The 21,318-nt window shown below is 40.8% G+C and overlaps 2 protein-coding genes across 7 annotated transcripts in view; one reads left to right on the top strand and one right to left on the bottom strand.

Annotated features, from left to right (window-relative positions):
* CTNNAL1 (catenin alpha like 1) overlaps positions 1-21,318 on the top strand; it is a 73,010-nt gene that overhangs the window by 42,862 nt on the left and 8,830 nt on the right. For 4 of the 6 annotated variants that reach the window (XR_014825269.1, XM_003353601.5, XM_084992322.1 and 1 more), the window contains 6 exons: positions 2,288-2,446; positions 5,747-5,839; positions 8,983-9,133; positions 17,267-17,304; positions 20,787-20,837; positions 20,925-21,079. Coding sequence is in view for 3 of the 6 variants with exons in the window: in XM_003353601.5 (XP_003353649.3) it covers positions 2,288-2,446; positions 5,747-5,839; positions 8,983-9,133; positions 17,267-17,304; positions 20,787-20,837; positions 20,925-21,079 (647 nt within the window). In the remaining 3 variants the exon portion in view is untranslated. Of the gene's footprint in view, positions 1-2,287; positions 2,447-5,746; positions 5,840-8,982; positions 9,134-17,266; positions 17,305-20,786; positions 20,838-20,924; positions 21,080-21,318 lie in introns of those variants that run through there. The other 2 variants (XR_014825280.1, XR_014825274.1) reach the window with 1 other exon arrangement.
* The window catches only part of ELP1 (elongator acetyltransferase complex subunit 1), a 110,506-nt gene continuing 108,662 nt past the window's right edge, over positions 19,475-21,318 (bottom strand). The window contains exon 21 of the transcript XR_014825142.1: positions 19,475-19,645. The gene's annotated coding sequence lies outside the window, so the exon portion shown is untranslated. The remainder of the gene's footprint in view (positions 19,646-21,318) is intronic.

Genomic DNA, 21,318 nt, shown 5'->3' with positions numbered 1-21,318 from the left:
TAAGTCAGGGGTTTGAGAACTACAAGGCCGCCTGTTCTTATAAATATAGTTTTGGCGAACATGGCTCTGCCTATTTGAGATGGGTAATTGTGACTGTGTGGCCTGAAAAGACGGAAATATTTACTCTCTGGCCCTCTGCAGAAAATGTTTGTCAATCCCTGCTTTAAGTCATAAAACCAAATCTCATTTTAAAAATGAGAATATTCATTCCGATATATTAATCAGTATTTTGATGGATTCAGTTGTAGGACTTCTCTAGGGCTTTGGGGGTGGAGGTGGGTTCTTTTTTTCAGGCCCTTCATCCCTTACAATCTAGCTTCTGTTCTAGACCTTTGCCAGATCGTAACCCAGGGAGAGAAGAGAGGAAGTGGGGAGCTAGACAGTTCTTAGTGACCAGGGCCCCTATGAGATGCTTGGGGCTCAGAAGATGTTTCAAGCTGACTTCTCAGTCGTGACTCTTTGAGCGTGTTCTTCAGAGGCTCTCCTGGCGCCTCCCCCCACCAACCCCTCACTTTGTAACCCCCAGGCCACGCTGCTCTCACTTTAGGGGGTGCCTGGAATCAGACTCACAGTGAGCACCCTCAGTGTGCCAAACAGCTCCCCTTCACAGAAACCTTTCTTCTCCTTTATCCCTAATTTCTTTATTCTTTTATCTTTTTTAAGAGAGTCAAGGCTTGAAAGAATGCAATTGGTTTGGGGGAACTGCATATATAAATTATACAGTGACGTTTCATTGACCTCTGTTGAAACCTTCATTTTAACCTCCTGTTAAACATGGAAGATATGGCCTTAGATGGTTTTAAGAAAGCCGCTGATTCTTTCCAGCCTAATCAATTTTATCTAAACAGTCGCTAAGACTCTGACTGTCAGTAGAACATAAAATCTTTTGGTGATAGACTACATGGTTTTCTATAAGCTTTGTGTTCCTTACTTCTGAAATGGGTATAATCACATCAGCCTAGAGGAATTTTTAAAATCAGGATTAAAGGAAATAATGTCTATAAAGCTGCTTTCAGTACCTCGCCACAGAACAGGAACTTGGTGCTTATTCACTCTTCTTCCCTTGGGGTTGTTTATAAGTTGTCCCAGAACCATTTGTAAGGTTTACGTGACCTTGGACAAAGTCACCCATTCTCTAGGGACCTATTTGATAGTCTGTAAAATAAAGGGCTGGCATTAGCTATGTTCTGGGGTCCTGATGATCAAACAACACCTTTTGAATTCTTAAGTGCATTTAATTTCCAAAGGAAAGTGCATTTTAATGTCTTTGTTTCTGACTGTAATTTTTCTCACTTGATCTCATGAATGCAGACTACTCTATTGTTAATTTCATACAAAGTCCCGTAATTTGAATTGACATTGGATTACTTCCAGGAAAAAAAGACTCACTTCAAACAGCCTTAATTAAAAATCAGATTTTCCTTAGGACAGTATTATTAGAAGTGATCCCTTTCTGGTGACCCCCAAAATAACCTCTCTTAACATTTTTTTTTTTAAAGTCACACGAAAGAGAAGAAAAAGATTTTGGAGTTAGTAGTACCCAAAGATATCCAGTGAGAGTGAGCCATGCTTAAAATACATTTCAAAGATAAATAAAACCTTGAGGTTTTCATTATCCTTTTATCCATCATTTCTCCTGTGACCCAAGAGTTAGAGAGTAAAGTTCCAGATAGCACTGCAGATAAGCTATACAGGGGTTATGGCCTGCTCGTCGTGGATGCCCGGCCTTTGGTTCAGTGCCTGCCATGACTTAGGTATTTAATAAAATGTGTTGAATACCCATTTGACTGTTTCTCACAGTGATACCTTTTCAAATGCATATGGAAAAGCTTATTCACCATCATGAAACTGCCATTTGATTTTCCTCTTAGTCCCCAGAATACCATTCTCTTCCTACTTTTTCCTCCTCACTAACTTTAAGAATAGCAGAAACATTTTTTTAGGTAAGAGAGAAGCTGCATGGGAACAAGCTGGTTGATAATAGGATGAAAAAGGGACCAGGCTACTCTGCCAGGGTGACCAGCTCATCTTTTGCAAATGGCATTCCTGCCAACACCAGGGGACTTAAAGACGTCCTTATCTCTCCTGACCTTGGGGGAAGCTACAGGCTCCCAGAGCCATGCAGTGCTACCATTACTACAGGGAACTTGACACTTCCCTCTCAACAGGTCAAGCGGGACTGCTTTGAGGTTGCTACTCTTTTTTAAAGTACTCGTGAAGTTTTTGGTCACAAAACCTTATTGTTTGTTGTCTGTCTTTCATTACCCTTCACCCCCCACATCTGCAGCTTCATAGTACAGCAGCTCAGCTGGCAGCAGATCTGTTAAAATACCATGCTGATCATGTGGTTCTAAAAGCATTAAAACTTACTGGAGTAGAAGGAAATTTAGAAGGTTTGGCCGAATATGCCTGCAAACTCTCTGAACAGAAAGAGCGGCTTGTTGAGGTGAGTAATAAGTTGCTAGTTAAAAGAAACTGTAGTTTAATGAAAGCTGTACTGTCATCAGGGAGTATTAGCATGCATACAATTTTTGGTTAACTCATAGGAGCATTTTCTCTGGTGCCTTTGGAATTTTAAAAATAGCATGTTTCTCTGTTCTGTTCTTAGAACTATCTGGCCTCTAAAGCAAAATATTAAAAAATGCTAGAACCCACAAATGAACTTCTTAATCTTCTTCCTTATTCTGTCAGAGAGATTAGATCTTGGAGTCAAGCAATGGCGGTTCATCTTATGACCCTGTTTGTATTTGAGTCTTTTGAGTATCAGTGCAAAAGAGATGGCACATTCAAATTAGGTGTTTTTTTTGTTTTTTGTCTTTTTGCCTTTTCTAGGGCCACTCCTGCGGCATATGGAGGTTCCCAGGCTAGGGGTCAAATCAGAGCTGTAGCCACTGGCCTACATGAGAGCCACAGCAATGTGGGATCTGAGCCACGTCTGCGACCCACACCACAGCTCATGGCAACGCCGGATCCTTAACTCACTGAGCAAGGCCAGGGATCGAACCCGAAGCCTCATGGTTCCTAGTCGGATTCGTTAACCACTGCGCCACGACGGGAACTCCATCAAATTAGGTTAATTTAAAAAGAGATTGAGGAGTTCCCGTCGTGGCGCAGTGGTTAACGAATCCGACTAGGAACCATGAGGTTGCGGGTTCGGTCCCTGCCCTTGCTCAGTGGGTTAACGATCCGGCGTTGCCGTGAGCTGTGGTGTAGGTTGCAGACGCGGCTCGGATCCCACGTTGCTGTGGCTCTGGCGTAGGCCGGTGGCTACAGCTCCGACTGGACCCCTAGCCTGGGAACCTCCATATGCCGTGGGAGCGGCCCAAGAAGTAGCAACAACAACAACAACAAAAGACAAAAAGACAAAAAAAAAAAAAAAAAAAAAAAGAGAGATTGAGTTCCCATTGTGGCTCAGCAATAACAAATCCATGAGGACGTGGGTTTGATCCCTGGCCCTACTCAGTGGGTTAAGTATCCGGCATTGCCATGAGCTGTGGTGTTGGTCACAGGTGTAGATCTGGTGTTGCTGTGGCTGTGGTGTAGGCTGGCAGCTGCGGCTCCAATTTGACCCCTAGCCTGGGAACTTTATAATGCTGCAGGTGCATCCCTAAAAAACACAGAGTTTAACAAAAAGAGCTGTTTACAGTTGCATGGAAGGGTGTGAGGGGAACTATGAGAGTTCACAAATTGGGGTTCGTGATAGCAGAGCGGGTGCCACTCCTACACACAAATTAATGGGGGGAGGCAGGTGGGGTAAGTGGTTTCTGGAAACTGGAAGGACATAGAGTCCTTCAGAGAGCCACTTTGAGAGACTGTAATTTTAGGACTAGATACCTGCAGGGGAAGAACATGAGAATAAAGGCCCTTCCCCTCCTCATTCCTGCTGGTCTATTGCCAGGGCTTCACATTGGCCAAACCCAGCTGTAGACCTCATAGGTCAGTCTCCCAGGGCAAAAGCAGATTTGAGAAGGAAGAAGTAGTGGATATGGAGGGACAAAGAGAAAACAGTCAACACAGTTTTCCTTCTCTGAATCTCTCCTCTTCTGCCCAAATATCTGTTATGTGTTACTGGTGCTTTTCTTGCCCCTTTTGTTATAATTCCAAGTATTGATTGATCCTAAACCTTTTATGTGTTGAGAATGTCAGACAGCTACTAAGGATATGTGTACTTAATGCATGTACATATGAGGAAGACATATATTTTCCCCTTGTATATATGAGGTATGTCCTAGCCAACATGCATGTAAAGGCACAGACACGAACCATCTAGCTGTCTCTATCTTGCCTCAGGTACCCTGCTCACTGAATTTGAGGCTAATGGTTAGAACAAACCTTTATTTTATTTATTTATTTATTTGTCTTTTTGTCTTTTGAGGGCCACACCCACGGCGTATGGAGATTCCCAGGCTAGGGGTTGAATCGGAGCTGTAGCCCGCCAGCCTACACCAGAGCCACAGCAATTCAGGATCCGAGCCGCATCTGCGACCTACACCACAGCTCATGGCAACGCCAGATCCTTAACCCCTGAGCGAGGCCAGGGACCGAACCTGCAATCTCATGGTTCCTAGTTGGATTCGTTAACCACTGCGCCACCACGGGAACTCCCCTTTATTTTTATTTATTTATTTTTGTCTTTTGTCTTTTTAGGGCCGCATCCGCAGCATATGGAGGTTCCCAGGCTAGGGGTCTAATGGGAACTGTTGCCGCCGGCCTATGCCAGAGCCACAGCAACACCAGATCCAAGCTGCGTCTGCGAACTACACCACAACTCATGGCAACGCCAGATCCTTAACCCACTGAGGGAGGCCAGGGATCGAACCCGCAACCTCATGGTTCCTGGTGGGATTTGTTTCTGCTGTGCCACGATGGGAAATCCAGAAGGAACCTTTAGACTAACCAGCTTCTTTTCCTTTATTTGTTTATGTCTCAAAACTACTAGGAAGCATTCTCTCTCTCTCTCTCTCTTTTTTTTTTTTGTTTTTCAGAAATGCCCAGGCCATGGATTGAACCTGAGCCACAGCAGTGACAACACCAGATCCTTAACCTGCTGAGCCACCAGGGAACCTCTACCAGGGAGCATTCTTAAAATCACTGTACATACATGTCCTTCTAAAAACAGATCTGATGTTGGTTTGTTTATAAATCAAATATGACCATAGGCAATCTTGCTAATTAATTGTAGGAATCCTGCAGCAAATCTTTTTAAAAGGTGAAAACTTTTTTCTAATTATCTGTTTTAAGCCTCAAGATTTTCAGTAATTTTCCCTGCTATAGGCTCTTTACTCATTACATCAGTTTTGCCTAATCCAGTGTTATTGCCTGGATAGGTTGATTGTGGGGAGCAGTGTTATTTGTCGGCAGAAAGAATGTATGGTTTGTGGTAACTGACATAATTTAGCTGAGAGACCTTGGGTACGTCCTCCTCTGAGCCAAGTTTCTTCATACATGAAATATGTGGCTGCTGCAAGGTCCTTTCAGGATTCCTCCTGCTTCTCATATTCTCTGACCACCTTGCCATGATCAGATAGGAAGTAGAAACAATACAGGGTTTGTCAACCATTATTTGTTCCTGCTTTATTCCTAGAGAATCTGTTGGTAACCAATATAGTATTATAATAATCTTTCCATGAATATACACATCTATTTCTATAGGTTTTAATACATTTTCTTTTCTTTTTTAATTATAAAATGATACTATGTGTTGTGAAAAATGAGAAAGTTGAACTGCAGAAATGTTTTCTTGTAGACCTGTCGATTGTTGAGACATGTGTCTGGGACAGAACCTCTTGAAATAACCTGTATACATGCAGAAGAGACATTTCAGGTGACTGGCCAACAGGTATGATCAACAGCAGGTTGTTCCTTCCGTATTATGTTTTATCTGAGTGTCAGAACAAATTGTGCACAAGGAAGACATCAATAGCTTTGCATAACTCTAGGCCAAAGAAATGAAGAAAACAAAGTTAATGGAATTTTTGTTGATAGTGTGCCAGAACATTCCATTGGATTATCTGGTCATCTGCCAAACTAGAAACTAGCCAGTTTAACTGATGTCTTAGTTTATATCTATTTAAATGAAGCCATTTACAATGGAAGTTGTTATAGCACATTTGAAAACTAAGTTATCATTACGTGGCAAGCCATGAAAATACGTTTCAACCCAATAATTCCTAAGGACATAAGGAGAATAAAATATAATAATAATAATAATATAATAATAATAAAAACAATGTTTGTTACAACATGACTTACAAAATAACAATCTTAAGTTAGACAAATAATATGACATTAAAATAATTATAACTAGAATTAGCAACATCAAAAATGTTTCATTAAATGATAGGTGAGGAAAGCAGAGGTCCTATTTGTTTATATGCTGTAATTGCTACTGTATAAAATGTGCATATATAAGGAAAGGACTAGGAATGTGCAGAAATGAAATGTTTGGGAGAATGGTGAGTTACTTTTTTCTGAATGTTCTATAATGTTACTTTGTTTTTCAAAAGCATTTAAAAAATTAATATCCCATTTAATGCTGTCTCTGTCAAATTAATCCAAGAGAAACAATGAGGGAGAGGACTTTTCTTTTTTAGGTCTAGGCTGTAAAATCCGCTCTACCAAGTGTTCTTGTTTTATTTATTATGGCAGCCAAAAGGACTTAACCCCTAATTGCACTGTTAGATGGTAGATATTGAGCCCCCTGGATTTATAGTTGAGAACAGCGAAAGCAACCTAAGGACGAAGGTGGTGTGTGCCCTCTAGCAGACCCACGTTGGATGTTGGAAGGATGCTTATGCTCCCCTGTCCTGTGAAGAACAGTGTCAAAGACTTTTCATGGAAGCAGGAACTGCATAGGTACCTTCAGCAGTGACTATCTGCTGAGCATTTTATTATAACCAGAGGATCTCTGTTTATTGGCAGAAACCAAGACTTCAGTATTTACTTGTCCATTTGGGAGTCCTCCTACTTGCTTTTGCTGTAAATCTATTTCAGTAGAACTAAAGTTTGGCTCTCCTGCCCTTTGCACTCAGCTTTTGCTCAGGCCCTACTTGCTATTTGGTTTTAATTCTCTATTTACTATTTTCACTGCTGCAAAGATATTAGGAAAAGCCATATTTTCTTTCCCAGGGTGGGAATAGATTGAGCCTGTTGTCAATTTCCAGAACCCAAGAAGCTTTTTCTGTTGCCATAGCCTCAGCTTTTATTCCGAATCTTGGCCATCTTTCTCACAAAGGGATACTTTAAGGAAATAGAGCATGCATCAAGGATAATTTATATTATTTCTGGCTATCCCTGCCTTAGCAATATCATATTTATATTTCCTTTATAATGTTAGATCACATCCAAGACACAGTTGAACAGTTTGCACATTGTGCAGTGGCTCCTGGTCAGGAGGGCAGCACTGCTGAATCTAGCTCATGGTCCACTTGTGAGGCATGTGCCTCCCTTCCCTGAAGATGGGGAACCTTGTTCCACTCATACAGTGGCCACCTGCTTGTCAAGCCTGTGCCTGTGGGACTGTGCCCACCCAGGAGGAGCACCTAGGTCTAATTCTCTTGAAGGCAGCCTGTCCCTGATCATATCAGTTTTCAGGTTCTCTTTCCTTTTTTTGAAATTGAAGTATTGTCCGTTTACAATGTTGTGTTAGTTTCTAGTCTACAGCAAAATGAGTCAGTTTTATATGTATGTATATATGTACATAAATGTTCTTTTTCATAAGCTGATATGTAATGGAAAAGAATATGAAAAAGAATATATATATTCTTTACTATATTCTATGTATTCTGCATATATGTTTTATATACTTTAGATATATATTCTATATTCTTTCTCATATTCTTTTCTATTACATAGCAGTTTCTGAAAGCTCTTCGGTGACTTCCTGTCCCACTCGGAATAAAAATCCATCGTTACTCTGCATGTTTCTGCATCACACGGCCATCAATGCCCTTCCTTTTTTGTGTGTCAGTCGTCACACGGGCTTACTGGCTGTTGTTAGAACATACCAGAAATGTTCCCACCTCAATCTGTGGCTCCCTCGCCTTCAGTTCTTTTCTTTCATGCCACCTTTTCAGGTGACCACCTAACTTAAAATACTATGACTACCTCACCCCCCATCCTCCTTACCCTCTGTTCTTGTACTTGTCATTTGTCATCTTTTAAGATATCTCATGATTTCCTTGCATGTGTTTAATTGTCTGTCTCTCCCACATTATAATGGGAGCCCCATGAAGAGAGGAACATTTATGTATTTCATTCACAACTGTTTCCCCAGCACGTGGAACATGGGTGCAGTGCCTTGAAGATAGCATGTGAATGAATAGCCATATATTGGTTACTTGGTATCTTTGAGCCTCAGTTTCTCTAGCTGTAAAATGGTAATGATGCTTAATTGGGAAGAGCAGTGTTCGTTTGTGTGTTTTGGAGGGTTAATACTAATATATCACGTACCTAACTCAGTACCTCGAGGCTCTCTGTACCATGTGCTCATAGGTGGGTGCATATGTTACTGCTCCTACCATTACCAGCACCACTACTACCCACTACTACTACTTCTCCTATTACCAGTACCAATACCAGCACTACTGTGGCTGCTACCACCACTACCACTATTGTTACTACTACCACTACTGCACCGTCTCTTCTACTGCAGGTTACAGTACACTCTTTGCAGACTCTTCAAATCATGCTATGGAAATAACTTTTTGGAAGCAGAGCTTTCCTTGACTAAAGATAATTGCTCCCTGAATAAAGGCTTGTGCACAATAATGCACACTATTGATCTGTAGATAAGACTAAGAAACAGTAAGTTTTGTTCTACTCTGTATGTCCATATTGCCCATCATGGGGCTTATGTGTCGAAAGTGCTTCGTAGTTGTGTATTGAGTTGATTTGAACAGTTCAGACCTAAGTGTGGTTTCCAGTGTGAATCTGACAGCTAAGATTTTGCAACTCACACCTGTGTATATTGTGTTTCTTCAGATAATTTCTGCTGCTGAAACTTTGACGTTGCATCCATCTAGTAAAATTGCCAAAGAAAATCTAGATGTATTTTGTGAAGCCTGGGAATCCCAAATTAGTGACCTGTCAACACTGCTGAGAGAAATCAATGATGTGTTTGAAGGAAGACGAGGTGGGAAACTGTCCACATATTGAAATATATTAGTATTTTAATGTAACTGTTAGTTTTTAAATGTTAAACCTCAGATGCAAAATTAATAACTTGTTATAACCCAGTTAGGTTATTTTTATAGTGAAGAATCTTCCACAAAAAATTGTAAAAACAGTATTGGTCCTTCATTTTAGTATCAAAGCAGGATAAATTATTGTATAACAGTATAGTAGATTTCCTTGAATTAGTATTAACATTCTAGTTTTCTTATTGAAATAAAGTCATTTTATATTTCTTATAAATTGTTTTTTAGTTTTAGTACAAAAGGTCTTGTGTAATACGGTAATTCTCTGATTAATTCTACTAACTTCATAATGAAATGAATGTAGTTATTTGATTTTCGAATTGCTTTCCTTCCACTTGGATGGAATCTCTTTCCTTGATGACTGCCCAATCTTGGAATATTTCCTTTGGTGGGTAAGTTCATTGGTATTTCTATAGCATGTAGAATAGCACCATACAATGTGCAGAAGGTATAATTTTTACTTTTTATTTTAATATCAACTGGGAGTTTTATTTATTTCCCATTGTATTGTGTGTCTAGTTATTCATAGTTATGTGTTATATTTTTTTCTTTCTAATAGTTTCTGTTACGTCAAGCATGCTTGTTTTTTTAATTAAAATGTCATTTAAAATCATAACATCAAATTACATATTTATTTCTACTAAATATGAACGTTTAAACATTTCATATTTTTTTTTAAATACCCATTTAGGATAATTGCCGATTTGCTTAAAAGTCGGGGAATGGTAGACTTTGTAAATAGAACATACTTGGTGAAGTGTGATGAATGCTTACCATTCTCCTACATTTTAAGATTTCTGTGATAGAGTTCCCATTGCGGCTCAGCAGTAAGGAACCCGACTAGTATCCATGAGGATGCAGGTTTGATCCCTGGCCTTGATCATTGGGTTAAGGATCTGGCATTGCTGTGAACTGTGGTATAGGTCGCAGATGCCAGGGGTCTCAGGTCTGGGGTTCATTGAGAAATGGGGTTGAGATAGAGTTGCTTGATTTCTTGCCTTTTTTCCCCCTCTGACTGTGATCAGGAATCTCATAAGAACAGCTTTTTCCCACAAATAAGTCCAACTCTGGATTTCGTTAGCCATTGTTGACTAGACTGAGTCCAGTGTCACAGCGTTGCTCTTCCTATTCTGCCTGGTTACTATGACAAGCCTGCCTGTTACCTTGCACCTGCCCACTGCTTTCTGTACAGAGTGTATTCTTCCAATTCTGATTTTTCTTTGCTACTCTTTGTATAACTCATAACTGTTATTACAGCCTTTGCTGTATTTGAGCCACCTTAGTTCTGCTCTGCATATCTTGACTTTTGTGAGTATCAGTTAGCCAACCAAATAAACATCAAAGAACATGCTAAGCAATGAAAAAGAGCCTGTAGTAGTCTCGTACTTGAAGTCAGTCTGAGAGTTAGGTCATTGTCTCCTTACTCTGAGACCCTCAGCTTTCACAATAGGGCCTCCTGGGATTGTTTCAAGAACTGGAAAATCAGCCGTTGTCTTCCGGCTTTTCTGCCTTCATCCAGTTATGCCTTCCTAGAGTTCCCACTGTGGCACAGCAGAAAGGAATCCAACTAGTACCCATGAGGATGTGGGTTTGATCCCTGGCCTCACTAAGTGGGTTAAGGATCTGGCGTTGCTGTGAGCTGTGGTGGTGGTGGCAGACGCAGCTCGGGTCTGACGTTGCTGTGGCTGTAGTATAGGCCCACAGTTACAGCTCAGATTCAACCCCTAGCCCGGGAACTTCCATATGCCTGGGTACAGTCCTAAAAAGCAAAAAACAACAAAAATTATGCCTTCTTACCCAAACCTCCAGGGAAGCCATGGTCTTTGTATTAAAAAGGGACCAGCTCAAAAAGACTCCACGTTCCCTTAGTGATGAGTGTATATCAACATTTAGAATTTGAGATTATTTTAAACAAATAAATATCGAAAAGAAGCTTTCCTCTCTTAGCTTGTAGATTCTATCCCTTATGTAAGGAAGCTGAATTTCCTTTGTCCTATTTGAACCATCTTTGAGGTCAATCTGACTAAGCTTCAGTATATGGGGGTGTGCCAGTGGCTCAGTTCCACAGTCTGCTCCCCTCTTATCACTTGGCAGATTGGATGCATGGGTTGCTGCTCACTGAAATGGGATGAAAAGGAAGAGAAACATGCTTGTAGATAAATATGAGCTTAATGGGGGGATGTATGAGCTGGAAGCAAGCGTGATTCATCCAAACAAGTGATGCTGGGGCACGATAGTAGGAAAGAAGACTGATTTTAAAAGCATTTTTATGGAGTTTCCGTTGTGGCAGAGCAGAAGCGAATCCTACTAGTATCCATGAGAATGCAGGTTCGATCCCTGGCCTCACTCATCGGTTCGGGGATCCAGCATTGCTGAGGGCTGTGGTGTATGTGGCAGATGTGGCTCAGATCCCACATTGCTGTGGCTCTGGTATAGGCCAGCAGCAGCATCTGCAGTTCAGCCCCTAGCCTGGGAACTTCTACATGATGCCAGTGCAGCCCTAAAAAGCAAAAAAAAAAAAAAATTTACAGGAAATATTTGTAGGATTTGAAGATTAATTGAATGTAGAGGTAATGGAGGCTTTAAGGACAACAGCTGTGTTTGGTCTAATCCAAATTCTAAAATACCCCAGTCCTCCCCCTGAGGTTAGCTAATAATCTACCATCTTTCAGTGATGAGGGATTAATTTTAAGTGGGTCAGGGAACATAACTGTTTTCTGACTGACCATGCCATATAAAGCCCTTTCCAGTACCAAAAAAGCTAATTATAAGAACTTTTTTTTTTTTTTTTTGTCTTTTTTGCCATTTCTTGGGCTGCTCCCGCAGCATGTGGAGGTTCCCAGGCTAGGGGTATAATCAGAGCTGTAGCTGCTGGCCTACACCAGAGCCACAGCAACTTGGGATCCAAGCCATGTCTGCAACCTACACCACAGCTCGCAGCAATGCCGGATCCTTAACCCACTGAGGCCAGGGATCGAACCCGCAACCTCATGGTTCCTAGTCAGATTGGTTAACCACTGAGCCACGACAGGAACTCCTAATTATAAGAACTTCTAATAAGGAATACTCTAACACATCTTCAGTGAAATAATAAGGCTTTCTTTCCTGTCCTTGGAGGATTAACTTTATTTTGTAGAGACACAGAGAAGCATTGGATATGGAAAATGGACAGCAGTTAGGTTGTTATGAGAAATCCTTTTGAATGTAATTATGGACCAAATACATCTGGAGCTGTAAACTCGGAAGTAAAGACGGAACAAGCGTGTTGTTTAAACAAAGGATTTATGGAGTACTAAACTTAGCATACTCATGTGAAGACAGTGCTTCCAAAGCAATTCTATGTATGAAAATCTGTACCAAATATATTTTTCCAATTGCTTCTAATGTTTATAACATGCTTTCATCAGATAGAAATATTTATTTATGCTTCCTCTTTAATTTGACAGCCAAACATAATTGATTCAATATATTCTTGCTCTGCTTAGAATCAATGGTAATAATTAGACATGTCTAGGAAAAAAAACCTCTAGACAATTAATGATAAAATGACACAGATTCATCATTTTTGGTATTTTTAATCAACTTAAGAAATTATTACTTGAGTTATATAAAACTGGGGGAGAGAGAACCAAGTTTAGCTGCATAATATTTGGGGGAAAACTATCTGAAAAATGGATCAGTTTTGCAATTATCCTCCATTTGGAAACTGTTCTGAGTCCAACTGTTGCAGAAACCGCAAAAACCATGGCAGTGGAAGGAGACAAACAGCACTCGGAGATATGGAAAAGCAAGGTTTATTCAGCACCGGTGCGGGCTCAGAGGAGTCACCTCCAGAGTCTGAGCACCAGGTCTTTGTTCTCAGTAACTTTTATACACTACAAGGTCTTGATTTTCCCATGTAAGCATCCCGGACCTCCCCCCATCCCCAAGCAGACAGTGTTCCTCCCTAAGAAACTGAGCAAGCAAGGTTACAGAATTGGAACTGATAAGCAATGTTGGGTACATGATTAGCAGGGCTGCTGGCTTGGACATAGGGCACACAGTTGTTACATTATTGCAAGAAGGGTGGTATAGTGACAATATAGTGACGAGCATAGCTGGAAAGGCTTGCAGCTGCCTTCTTAGCCAAGGAGTGGAGCGGGGGGGCGGGGATTGTTCTTTAGTTAAAACTCTATTTCACAATCAAAGTATGGGAATAGAGAGCAGGTATTGTCTTGTGGTCCAGCAGCTTAAGGGTCTGGTGTTGTCACTGCAGCTGCTGGTGTTACCGCTGTGGCATGGGTTCAATCCTTGGCCTGGGAACTTGCAAATGCCATAGGTACAGCCCCCCTCCCCCCAAAAAGAACAAAAATAGAGCAAAACAAAGCACTACGTATAAGAGGGCCACAGGGCTTGGAACTGCTAGATGGTTAATAATTGGGGAAATTTTTTTTTTGTCCTTTGTCTTTTCAGGGCTGTACTCGGGGCACATGGAGGTTCCCAGGCTAGGGGCTGAATCAGAGCTACAGCTGCCAGCCTATGCCACAGCCACAGCAACATGGGATCCGAGCCGAATCTGCAACCTACACCACGGCAACACCAGATCCTTAACCCACTGAGCAAGACCAGGGAATTGAACCCGTGTCCTCATGGATACCAGTCTGGTCTGTACCACTGAGCCACGATGGGAACTCCAAAAATTGGGAAATGTTTATGGCAATAAACCAGATTATATAAAGGCTCTCTTTTCATAGCATTCATTTCCCCTCACCTTCTGGTTTATCTAACTCTGTTGCATCTTGGAGAAATAAGAGTTGAAACAGTTGGCTTTTTTTCTTTTAAATTCCCTTGACTATAAATGTGACCGTTTCAGGATCATGGGCACTCTGAGCATTACTGTGGTAGGTAATACAGGCTTGCTCACCTAAGCCAACTATACCCAAATATAGTTCTGTTGGACAGTGCTGATCCGGAGGACAAACTGTCATTAAGAGTCCCTCTTCTATAGCTTATTAAGACCACTTTTTAGGAATATTGTAGGCAGGAGTCAGACTTTGAATTGAGAGATGGTGAACTTTGAGATTCTGAGTGACTTGGAGACCACCTTTGTTAATCGTCTCACTGATAAATAAGACACTTCACTTTAGGGCTGAGACGGGGCATGGAAATAACCTCTTTCCGTTTAAGTTGTGTTGTTCTCTCATGATCTTGAGAACAGAAAACTATTAATAAAAAAATACCCTTTCAATTCTGACATGACAAAGAAATGATTTGAATCATCAAACTCTTCTCTGACATAGAATTTACTGCTATGAGGTTTTTTATTTACAGGATATGATTTGGTTCTTGGATATGTTATGGATATGTTTATCTATTTTTTTCTCTTGTGTTTTTACAAAAGCACACATCACATGAAGGCTGCATTGCAGAATTTTTATTTTGAAATACTATGCAGTTTCTATATCTAGAAATTCGAGGCTTTTTTGTTTGTTTTGTTGAAATTTCTAAAGTCTCTTTCAAGTTTCTTCCAGCAGCCCTTTTCTCATTTTATAAAGTGCATGGGCAATAAATATAATTGAAAAAAAACAACAAAAAACTCTTCCCAACTGCTATTAGCTGAGTCTTTTTTTTTTTTTTTTTTTTGCTTTTTAGGGCCACACTCACAGCATATGGAGGTTCCCAGGTTAGGGGTCCAATCAGAGCTACAGCTGCCGGTCTAAACCATAGCCACAGCCACGTCAGATCCAAGACACATCTATGACCCACACCACAGCTCATGGCAATGCCAGATTCTTAACCCACTGAGCGAGACCAAGGATTAAACCTGCAACCTCACAGTTCGTAGTCAGATTCCTTTCCACTGCACCACAATGGGAACTCCACTATTAGCTGACTCTTAATGACACTTTGTCCTCTGGATCAACACTGTCCAATAGAAATATAATGCAAGCCACATATGGAAGTTAGAACTTTCTCAGAGGCCCAAGGAAAATTTTAAAAGAAACAGATGAAATTCATTTTAATATTTTTAATTTAACCCAGGGTATCTAAAATATTATTTCAGTTTATGGCCAATATTTAAAAATTACCAGAGTTATTTTACATTTTATTCTTTACATTAAGTCTTCAAAATTTAATGCATATTTTATTTTTAGAACACATCTCAATTCAAACTGGCCTGTTTCAACTGCTTAATAGTCACATTGGCTGTTGGACTCCATATTCAACAGCACAGTTCTTTTTTTATTTTTATTTTTGTCTTTTCTGGGGCCGCATCTGCGGCATATGGAGGTTCCCAGGCTAGGAATAATCGGAACTGTAGCTGCGGGCCTGCACCACAGCCATGGCAACTCGGAATCCGAGCTGTGTCTGTAACCTACACCACAGCTCACAGCAATGCCGGATCCTTAACCCTCTGAGCGAGGACAGGGATTGAACCCGCAACCTCATGGTTGGCTTCGTTAACCACTGTGCCATGACGGGAACTCCAACAGCACAGTTCTTTATGAAACTTTAAATATGTTGTGAGCAAGTTCACCCTGTTCATGTAATAGTCATTCAAAAAAAAAAAAAGAAGTTACTATCATGGCTCAGTGATTAACAAACCCAACTAGTAACCATGAGGTTGCAGGTTCGATCCCTGGCCTCACTCAGTGGGTTAAGAATCCAGTATTGCTGTGAGCTGTGGTGTAGATCATAGACAAGGCTCGGATCTGGCATTGTGGTGGCTGTGGTGTAGGGCAGCAGCTGTAGCTCCGATTGGACTCCTAGCCTGGGAATGTCCATATGCCTTGGGTGCAGCCCTAAAAAGCAAAAAAAAAAGACCAAAAGAAGAAAAAAGCCATTCTCTAAGAAAGGAAGCGTTTTAATGCTCTTTATTTATTTTTATTTTTATTTTTTGGCTTTTTAGGGCCATGCCTGTGGCATATGGAGGTTCCCAAGCTAGGGGTCTAATCAGAGCTTTAGCCACTAGCCTACACCACAGCCACAGCAACGTGGAATCCGAGCCACATCTTCAACCTAAACCTCAGCTCGTGGCAATGCCGGATCCTTAACCCACTGAGCGAGGCCAGGGATCGAACCTACCACCTCATGGTTCCTGGTCAGATTCGTTTCCTCTGTGCCATGACAGGAACCTCCTAATGCTCTTATACTACTTTCGCCAGTGGAACCATATGAAGTTACTGTTTTGGGGAGTTCCCTTGTGGAACAGCAGGTTAAAGATCTGGCATTGTTACTGCAGTGCTTTGGGTGACTGCTGTGGTGCGGCTTCAGTCTCTGGCCTGGCAACTCCTATGTGCTCCGGATGCAGACAAAAAAAAAAAAAAAAAAAAGAAATTACTATTTTTGTATTTCAAAGTGGTTGAGTATCAGTAATATCACGGTTCCACCTACTATTATTATAGCTGAACATACTTCCTTTCATTGAACTTAAGAGGTAATTACTGTTCAAATCATATCTTTTATTCTTACCCCATCCTCCACTGTAACCTGACTTTATATGTGATCCAGAAGCTGGAAAAATGAAAGTGCAGGGATGAAGTGGGTTTACACATCTCCTTCCTTTCCATAGTTATTGTGCTTCCTGCCATGTGTTAGTTATCAGCCAGAAGATGGTTATTTGCCTTATTTCATCCTCCTATCTTTACTCCAGCGTTTTCATCTTTCCCGACCAGGAGAATATGTTATGAGGTTAGCTGTGAATGATTTCATCTGGTACTTGCAGAAAAGGAAGCCAAAGCTGACAACTGGTAGTGATAAAAGGAGAATCTGGTTTCATTAGAGGCAGGCCGCTAAGAGAATTCACTGTGAATGAAGCCACTGATAAATAGAAGTAACTGTCAGTGAGATATTTTGCCTTTTCGCCGTTATGCTGAGGGAGATAGAGAGTGGCCAACATAGATGCGTTAGAGATACGACTGTTGACGGTTTTCATGTTCACCAACCAAATTACAATTTTGTTTTTCAGTTACATGTAATTAATAGAGGAAATTTTCAAAACTAATGTCCCGATGTTGCTATTTAATAGTATTTTTTAATTTAAATTGAACAATGGAAAATGTGTTTCAAGTTATATGTGTTATTTATAGGAGAGAAGTATGGCTACCTTTCACTTCCAAAGCCAATGGTAAGTAGAGGAGTTTTGTTTTTATTCAGAATTTAAATTATGCTTTTGTTGCCTTTTGTTACTCCCCCCAATCGCCTCTGATTGACATTACAAAAACAAAGCTGGGATATTAAATCCCGACTGTTCAGGATTGTCATTCTGAGTAGCAATCTAGATGGAGCCCACAGTCTGGTTATTTGCGGTGGGTTTGGGCAGTTAAGAGAATAGGCAACAGATTTTATGGTTAATAAGAAGTTAGTGGTCTTTTTGTTCCTTGTGTCTTGGTGCTAATTCACAAGGTTGTGTTGGAACCATTTTATGCAAACTAAAAACTTTCTTAATGCTTTCTACCATGATGAAAACATGCCATGCTATATATATGTAGAGACTTGACATGTTTTAGCTTAGACAGCTGAAACGGACTGCATTGCAGAATAGTGCCCACTAGATGGCAAACTTGGTTACATTATTAAGATGGATTCTGTATGTTTTCAGGCAAATCTTTTCAGTCTTCATTAAATACTTTAATATAATAATTCCTAAAAATAAAAATAATAAAAACTACTGGACAAAGGAAGAAGATGCAGATGATGCGACAGGAAGAGCCAAAGAGATCATTGATCATCTATTTTCAAATGAACCTATGAGGCAGCCTGTGTGTGTGTGTGTGTATAGCGACTCCCTGGAGTTACTTTCTATCCTTTACCTCCTCCCATTTCTTCTATAGTCAACAGCATTAAAAAATCTCAGAAGGGCTCTGTTAAATGAGCAAATATAAACTATGGGATAGAACAAAAGAAAAAAGTTGAGGCTGTCCTGTTCTGCAGTGAAAATGGTGGCAGAAGTAATAAGTCATGATAATAGTAAGGGAAACAATGGAGAAATACACATATGCCTCGAAGGTATCCTTTTTTTTTCTTTCTTTCTTTTTTTCATGTTTTACTCACTTCCTGAGACCTGGAGTGAACAGTGCTCAGTTTTCAAGCTGAATTCCCTGGCACACATATAAGGCACCCATATCCATTGCTGAAAGTAGCTCTCTAATGATTTCAACATCACTCTAATGATTTCATTACAAGACTTCCCCACGAAACCCCCTCGCAGCAAGAACCTTTTCTCTCCTCAGCCATTAACAGCCATTCTTTACAAGAGGTATAGTAAGTGTTTCTCCATTGTGCCTAACAGAATGGGAGAGAAAGGCTGACTTGTGATTTGTTATGTCTGTAGTCTAGAAATTATTTTTTAGTTGTCTCTCCTCTTCCTGACATATGTATAAAGAACAGATTTCTCTCAAATTTAATCCTTCTTTTTTGTCGTCTAAGAATTTGGTCTTCTCTGGAATCTATTATACATCCTTTTTTCCTTGAAAACTAACTCATAGATAAAATTTGTCATCAATTGCAATAGCTTTCCAGGGTCTTTATTTTCTGATAAATTTACCATCTTAATATTGTACATGCTGACTGAAGCCATTGAGCCAAATCTTCCAACAGTGTACCAGGACTCTGGGTTTAGCGCAAGCCAGCAGGAGTACCTCAGCTTGCTAAGGTATCTTCCTAAGCTAAACAAACACATGTTTTATCATAATTTATAATTTGTGTACATATATATGGATATATTCTGTGTGTGTGGTTTAAATAAATGTTTCCTTTGAAAAATAAATGGCTCTCTGCAGCTCCTGGCCCCTTGATCTCTATTAACCCAGCTGTTCTGGAACTCCTGCCCCAACTAGGGGAGACCCCACCAGATCTCAGAATGAGAGGAATGCCCAACTGGGGCTGCCATCTGTAGAGAACTTAAGAATATATTTTTCAAAGAAACGTTGCTATTGGTAGGGGTTTCTACCAGTAAGTAAGCATCTGTGGGTGAGCCTGGACCCTAACTACTAGTGTATAGTGTTTTCACCTCCCCTGGGGGGCATGTATTCTGAGTTCCAAGGAGCCTACATAAAAACAAATGTGCTCTTTCAAAAATAGGGGCCATCAAACATGCTGATTCAAATATTAAATCTTAAACCCTAAATATAATCTCCTATATAACCTGGGACATAGAATTAGGAATCCAGATGTCAATGAAACTAGAGTGCTGAAATGGAGCCTTCCAAAGGGCAGACTGGTTAAAGGAATTGAATTCCAGAGTCCTAACTAGGAACATTTTGAAAGCTACATATAATAGTTAATCTTATTACATCTTTTCTTTTTTTTTTTTTTTTTGTCTTTTGTCTTTTTTGTTGTTGTTGTTGCTATTTCTTGGGCCGCTCCCGAGGCATATGGAGGTTCCCAGGCTAGGGGTCGAATCGGAGCTGTAGCCACCGGCCTACACCAGAGCCACAGCAACTCGGGATCCGAGCCGCGTCTGCAACCTACACCACAGCTCACGGCAACGCCGGATCGTTAACCCACTGAGCAAGGGCAGGGATCGAACCCGCAACCTCATGGTTCCTAGTCGGATTCGTTAACCACTGCGCCACGACGGGAACTCCTATTACATCTTTTCTTAAGGAATAATTCAACAGAGGGGCTAGGGACGTTTCAGGGTATAATAATTAGACTATGAGATGACTGCAGAAGTCTTTAAGTGTTTCTTAGGGCACAGATCTGCTTTCCCCAGCTCCATATTTCTCACTAACTACTTGTTCCAAGCGCAACTCACATGTTAATAGAGTCTTTCCAATTACATTTGACCCTTGAACAACATATGTTTAAGCTTGGGGTCCACTTATGTGTGGAGTTTTTTTTTCTTCAGTAGTACGTGGTATGCTGTGGAATTGGTTGAATCCACAGATGTGGAACCACAGATACTGCAGATACAGAGGGCTGATTATCTGTTGTACATAGATTTTTTTTTTTTTGGCTTTATTTATTTATTTATTTATTTTGCTTTTTAGGGCCACATCCACAGCATATGAAAGATCCCAGGCTAGGGAGTTCTCGTCTTGGCACAGTGGAAACGAATCTGACTAGGAACCATGAGGTTGCAGGTTCGATCCCTGGCCTCGCTTAGTGGATTGAGGATCGGGTGTTGCCATGAGCTGTGGTGTAGGTCTCAGACACGGCTCAGATCCCATGTGGCTGTGGCTGTGGCATAGGCCAGCAGCTATAGCTCCGATTTGACCCCTAGCTTGGGAACCTCCATATGCCACAAGTGTGGCCCTAAAAAGACAAAAGACAAAAATAAAAGTTCCCAGTCTAGAGGTCAAATAGAGCTACAACTGCCAACCTACGCCACAGCCACAGCAACTTGGGATCCAAGCTGCATCTTCGACCTACCCCACAGCTCTTGGCAACACCGGATCCTTAACCCACTGAGCAAGGCCAGGGATCAAACCCACAACCTCGTGGTTGCTAGTCGGATTCGTTTCTGCTGAACCACAACAGGAACTCTTGAAAATTTTTAAATTAAAATTTTATTACAGGTACTTGCTATGCTTTTTGTTACTATTGCATTTCCTCACAATTAATTGTACTGCTTTTTAAAATGAACCAATCTTTTTATTGTCACAGAAGAATAATGCAAACCTTAAATCAGTAAAGCCAGACAAGCCTGACTCTGAGGTAAGACCCTTTTCCTTGTAATAGTCTTATTTCTAGTCTTCCTTTTACAGTGACTTCATTGTTGTGACTAAAATGTGTGTTTTGTAGGAGCAAGCCAGGGTAGCAAAGGTTGGACTCAAGGTGGGCTTGCTCACCTCTGATGCCAACTGTGAGATTGAGAAGTGGGAGGATCAGGAGAATGAGATTGTTCGATATGGACGGAACATGTCCAGCATGGCCTATTCTCTGTATTTATTTACCAGGTAAATGTGGTTATGTTTTGATCTTTTAAAATGAATGTAATGATATCTGGTACAAAGGAAAAGTGTCTAGAGAGTTCCTGTTGTGGCTCAGGCTCACCCACAGATGCTTACTTACTGGTAGAAACCACTACCAATAGCAACGTTTCTTTGAAAAATATATTCTTAACAAACCCAACTAGTATCCATGAGGATGCAGGTTTGATCCCTGGCCCCACTCAGTGGGTTAAGGATCCAGCATT

The sequence above is a fragment of the Sus scrofa genome, chromosome 1 (genome assembly GCF_054392235.1).
Source record: "Sus scrofa isolate SSC_HxYL_T2T_F1_AM1 chromosome 1, Sscrofa_HxYL_maternal_Yorkshire_Landrace_v2.0, whole genome shotgun sequence".
Classification (NCBI taxonomy): Eukaryota; Metazoa; Chordata; class Mammalia; order Artiodactyla; family Suidae; genus Sus; species Sus scrofa.
Note: the sequence above shows the minus strand (reverse complement) of the source record. Positions and strands in the feature narration are given on the sequence as shown.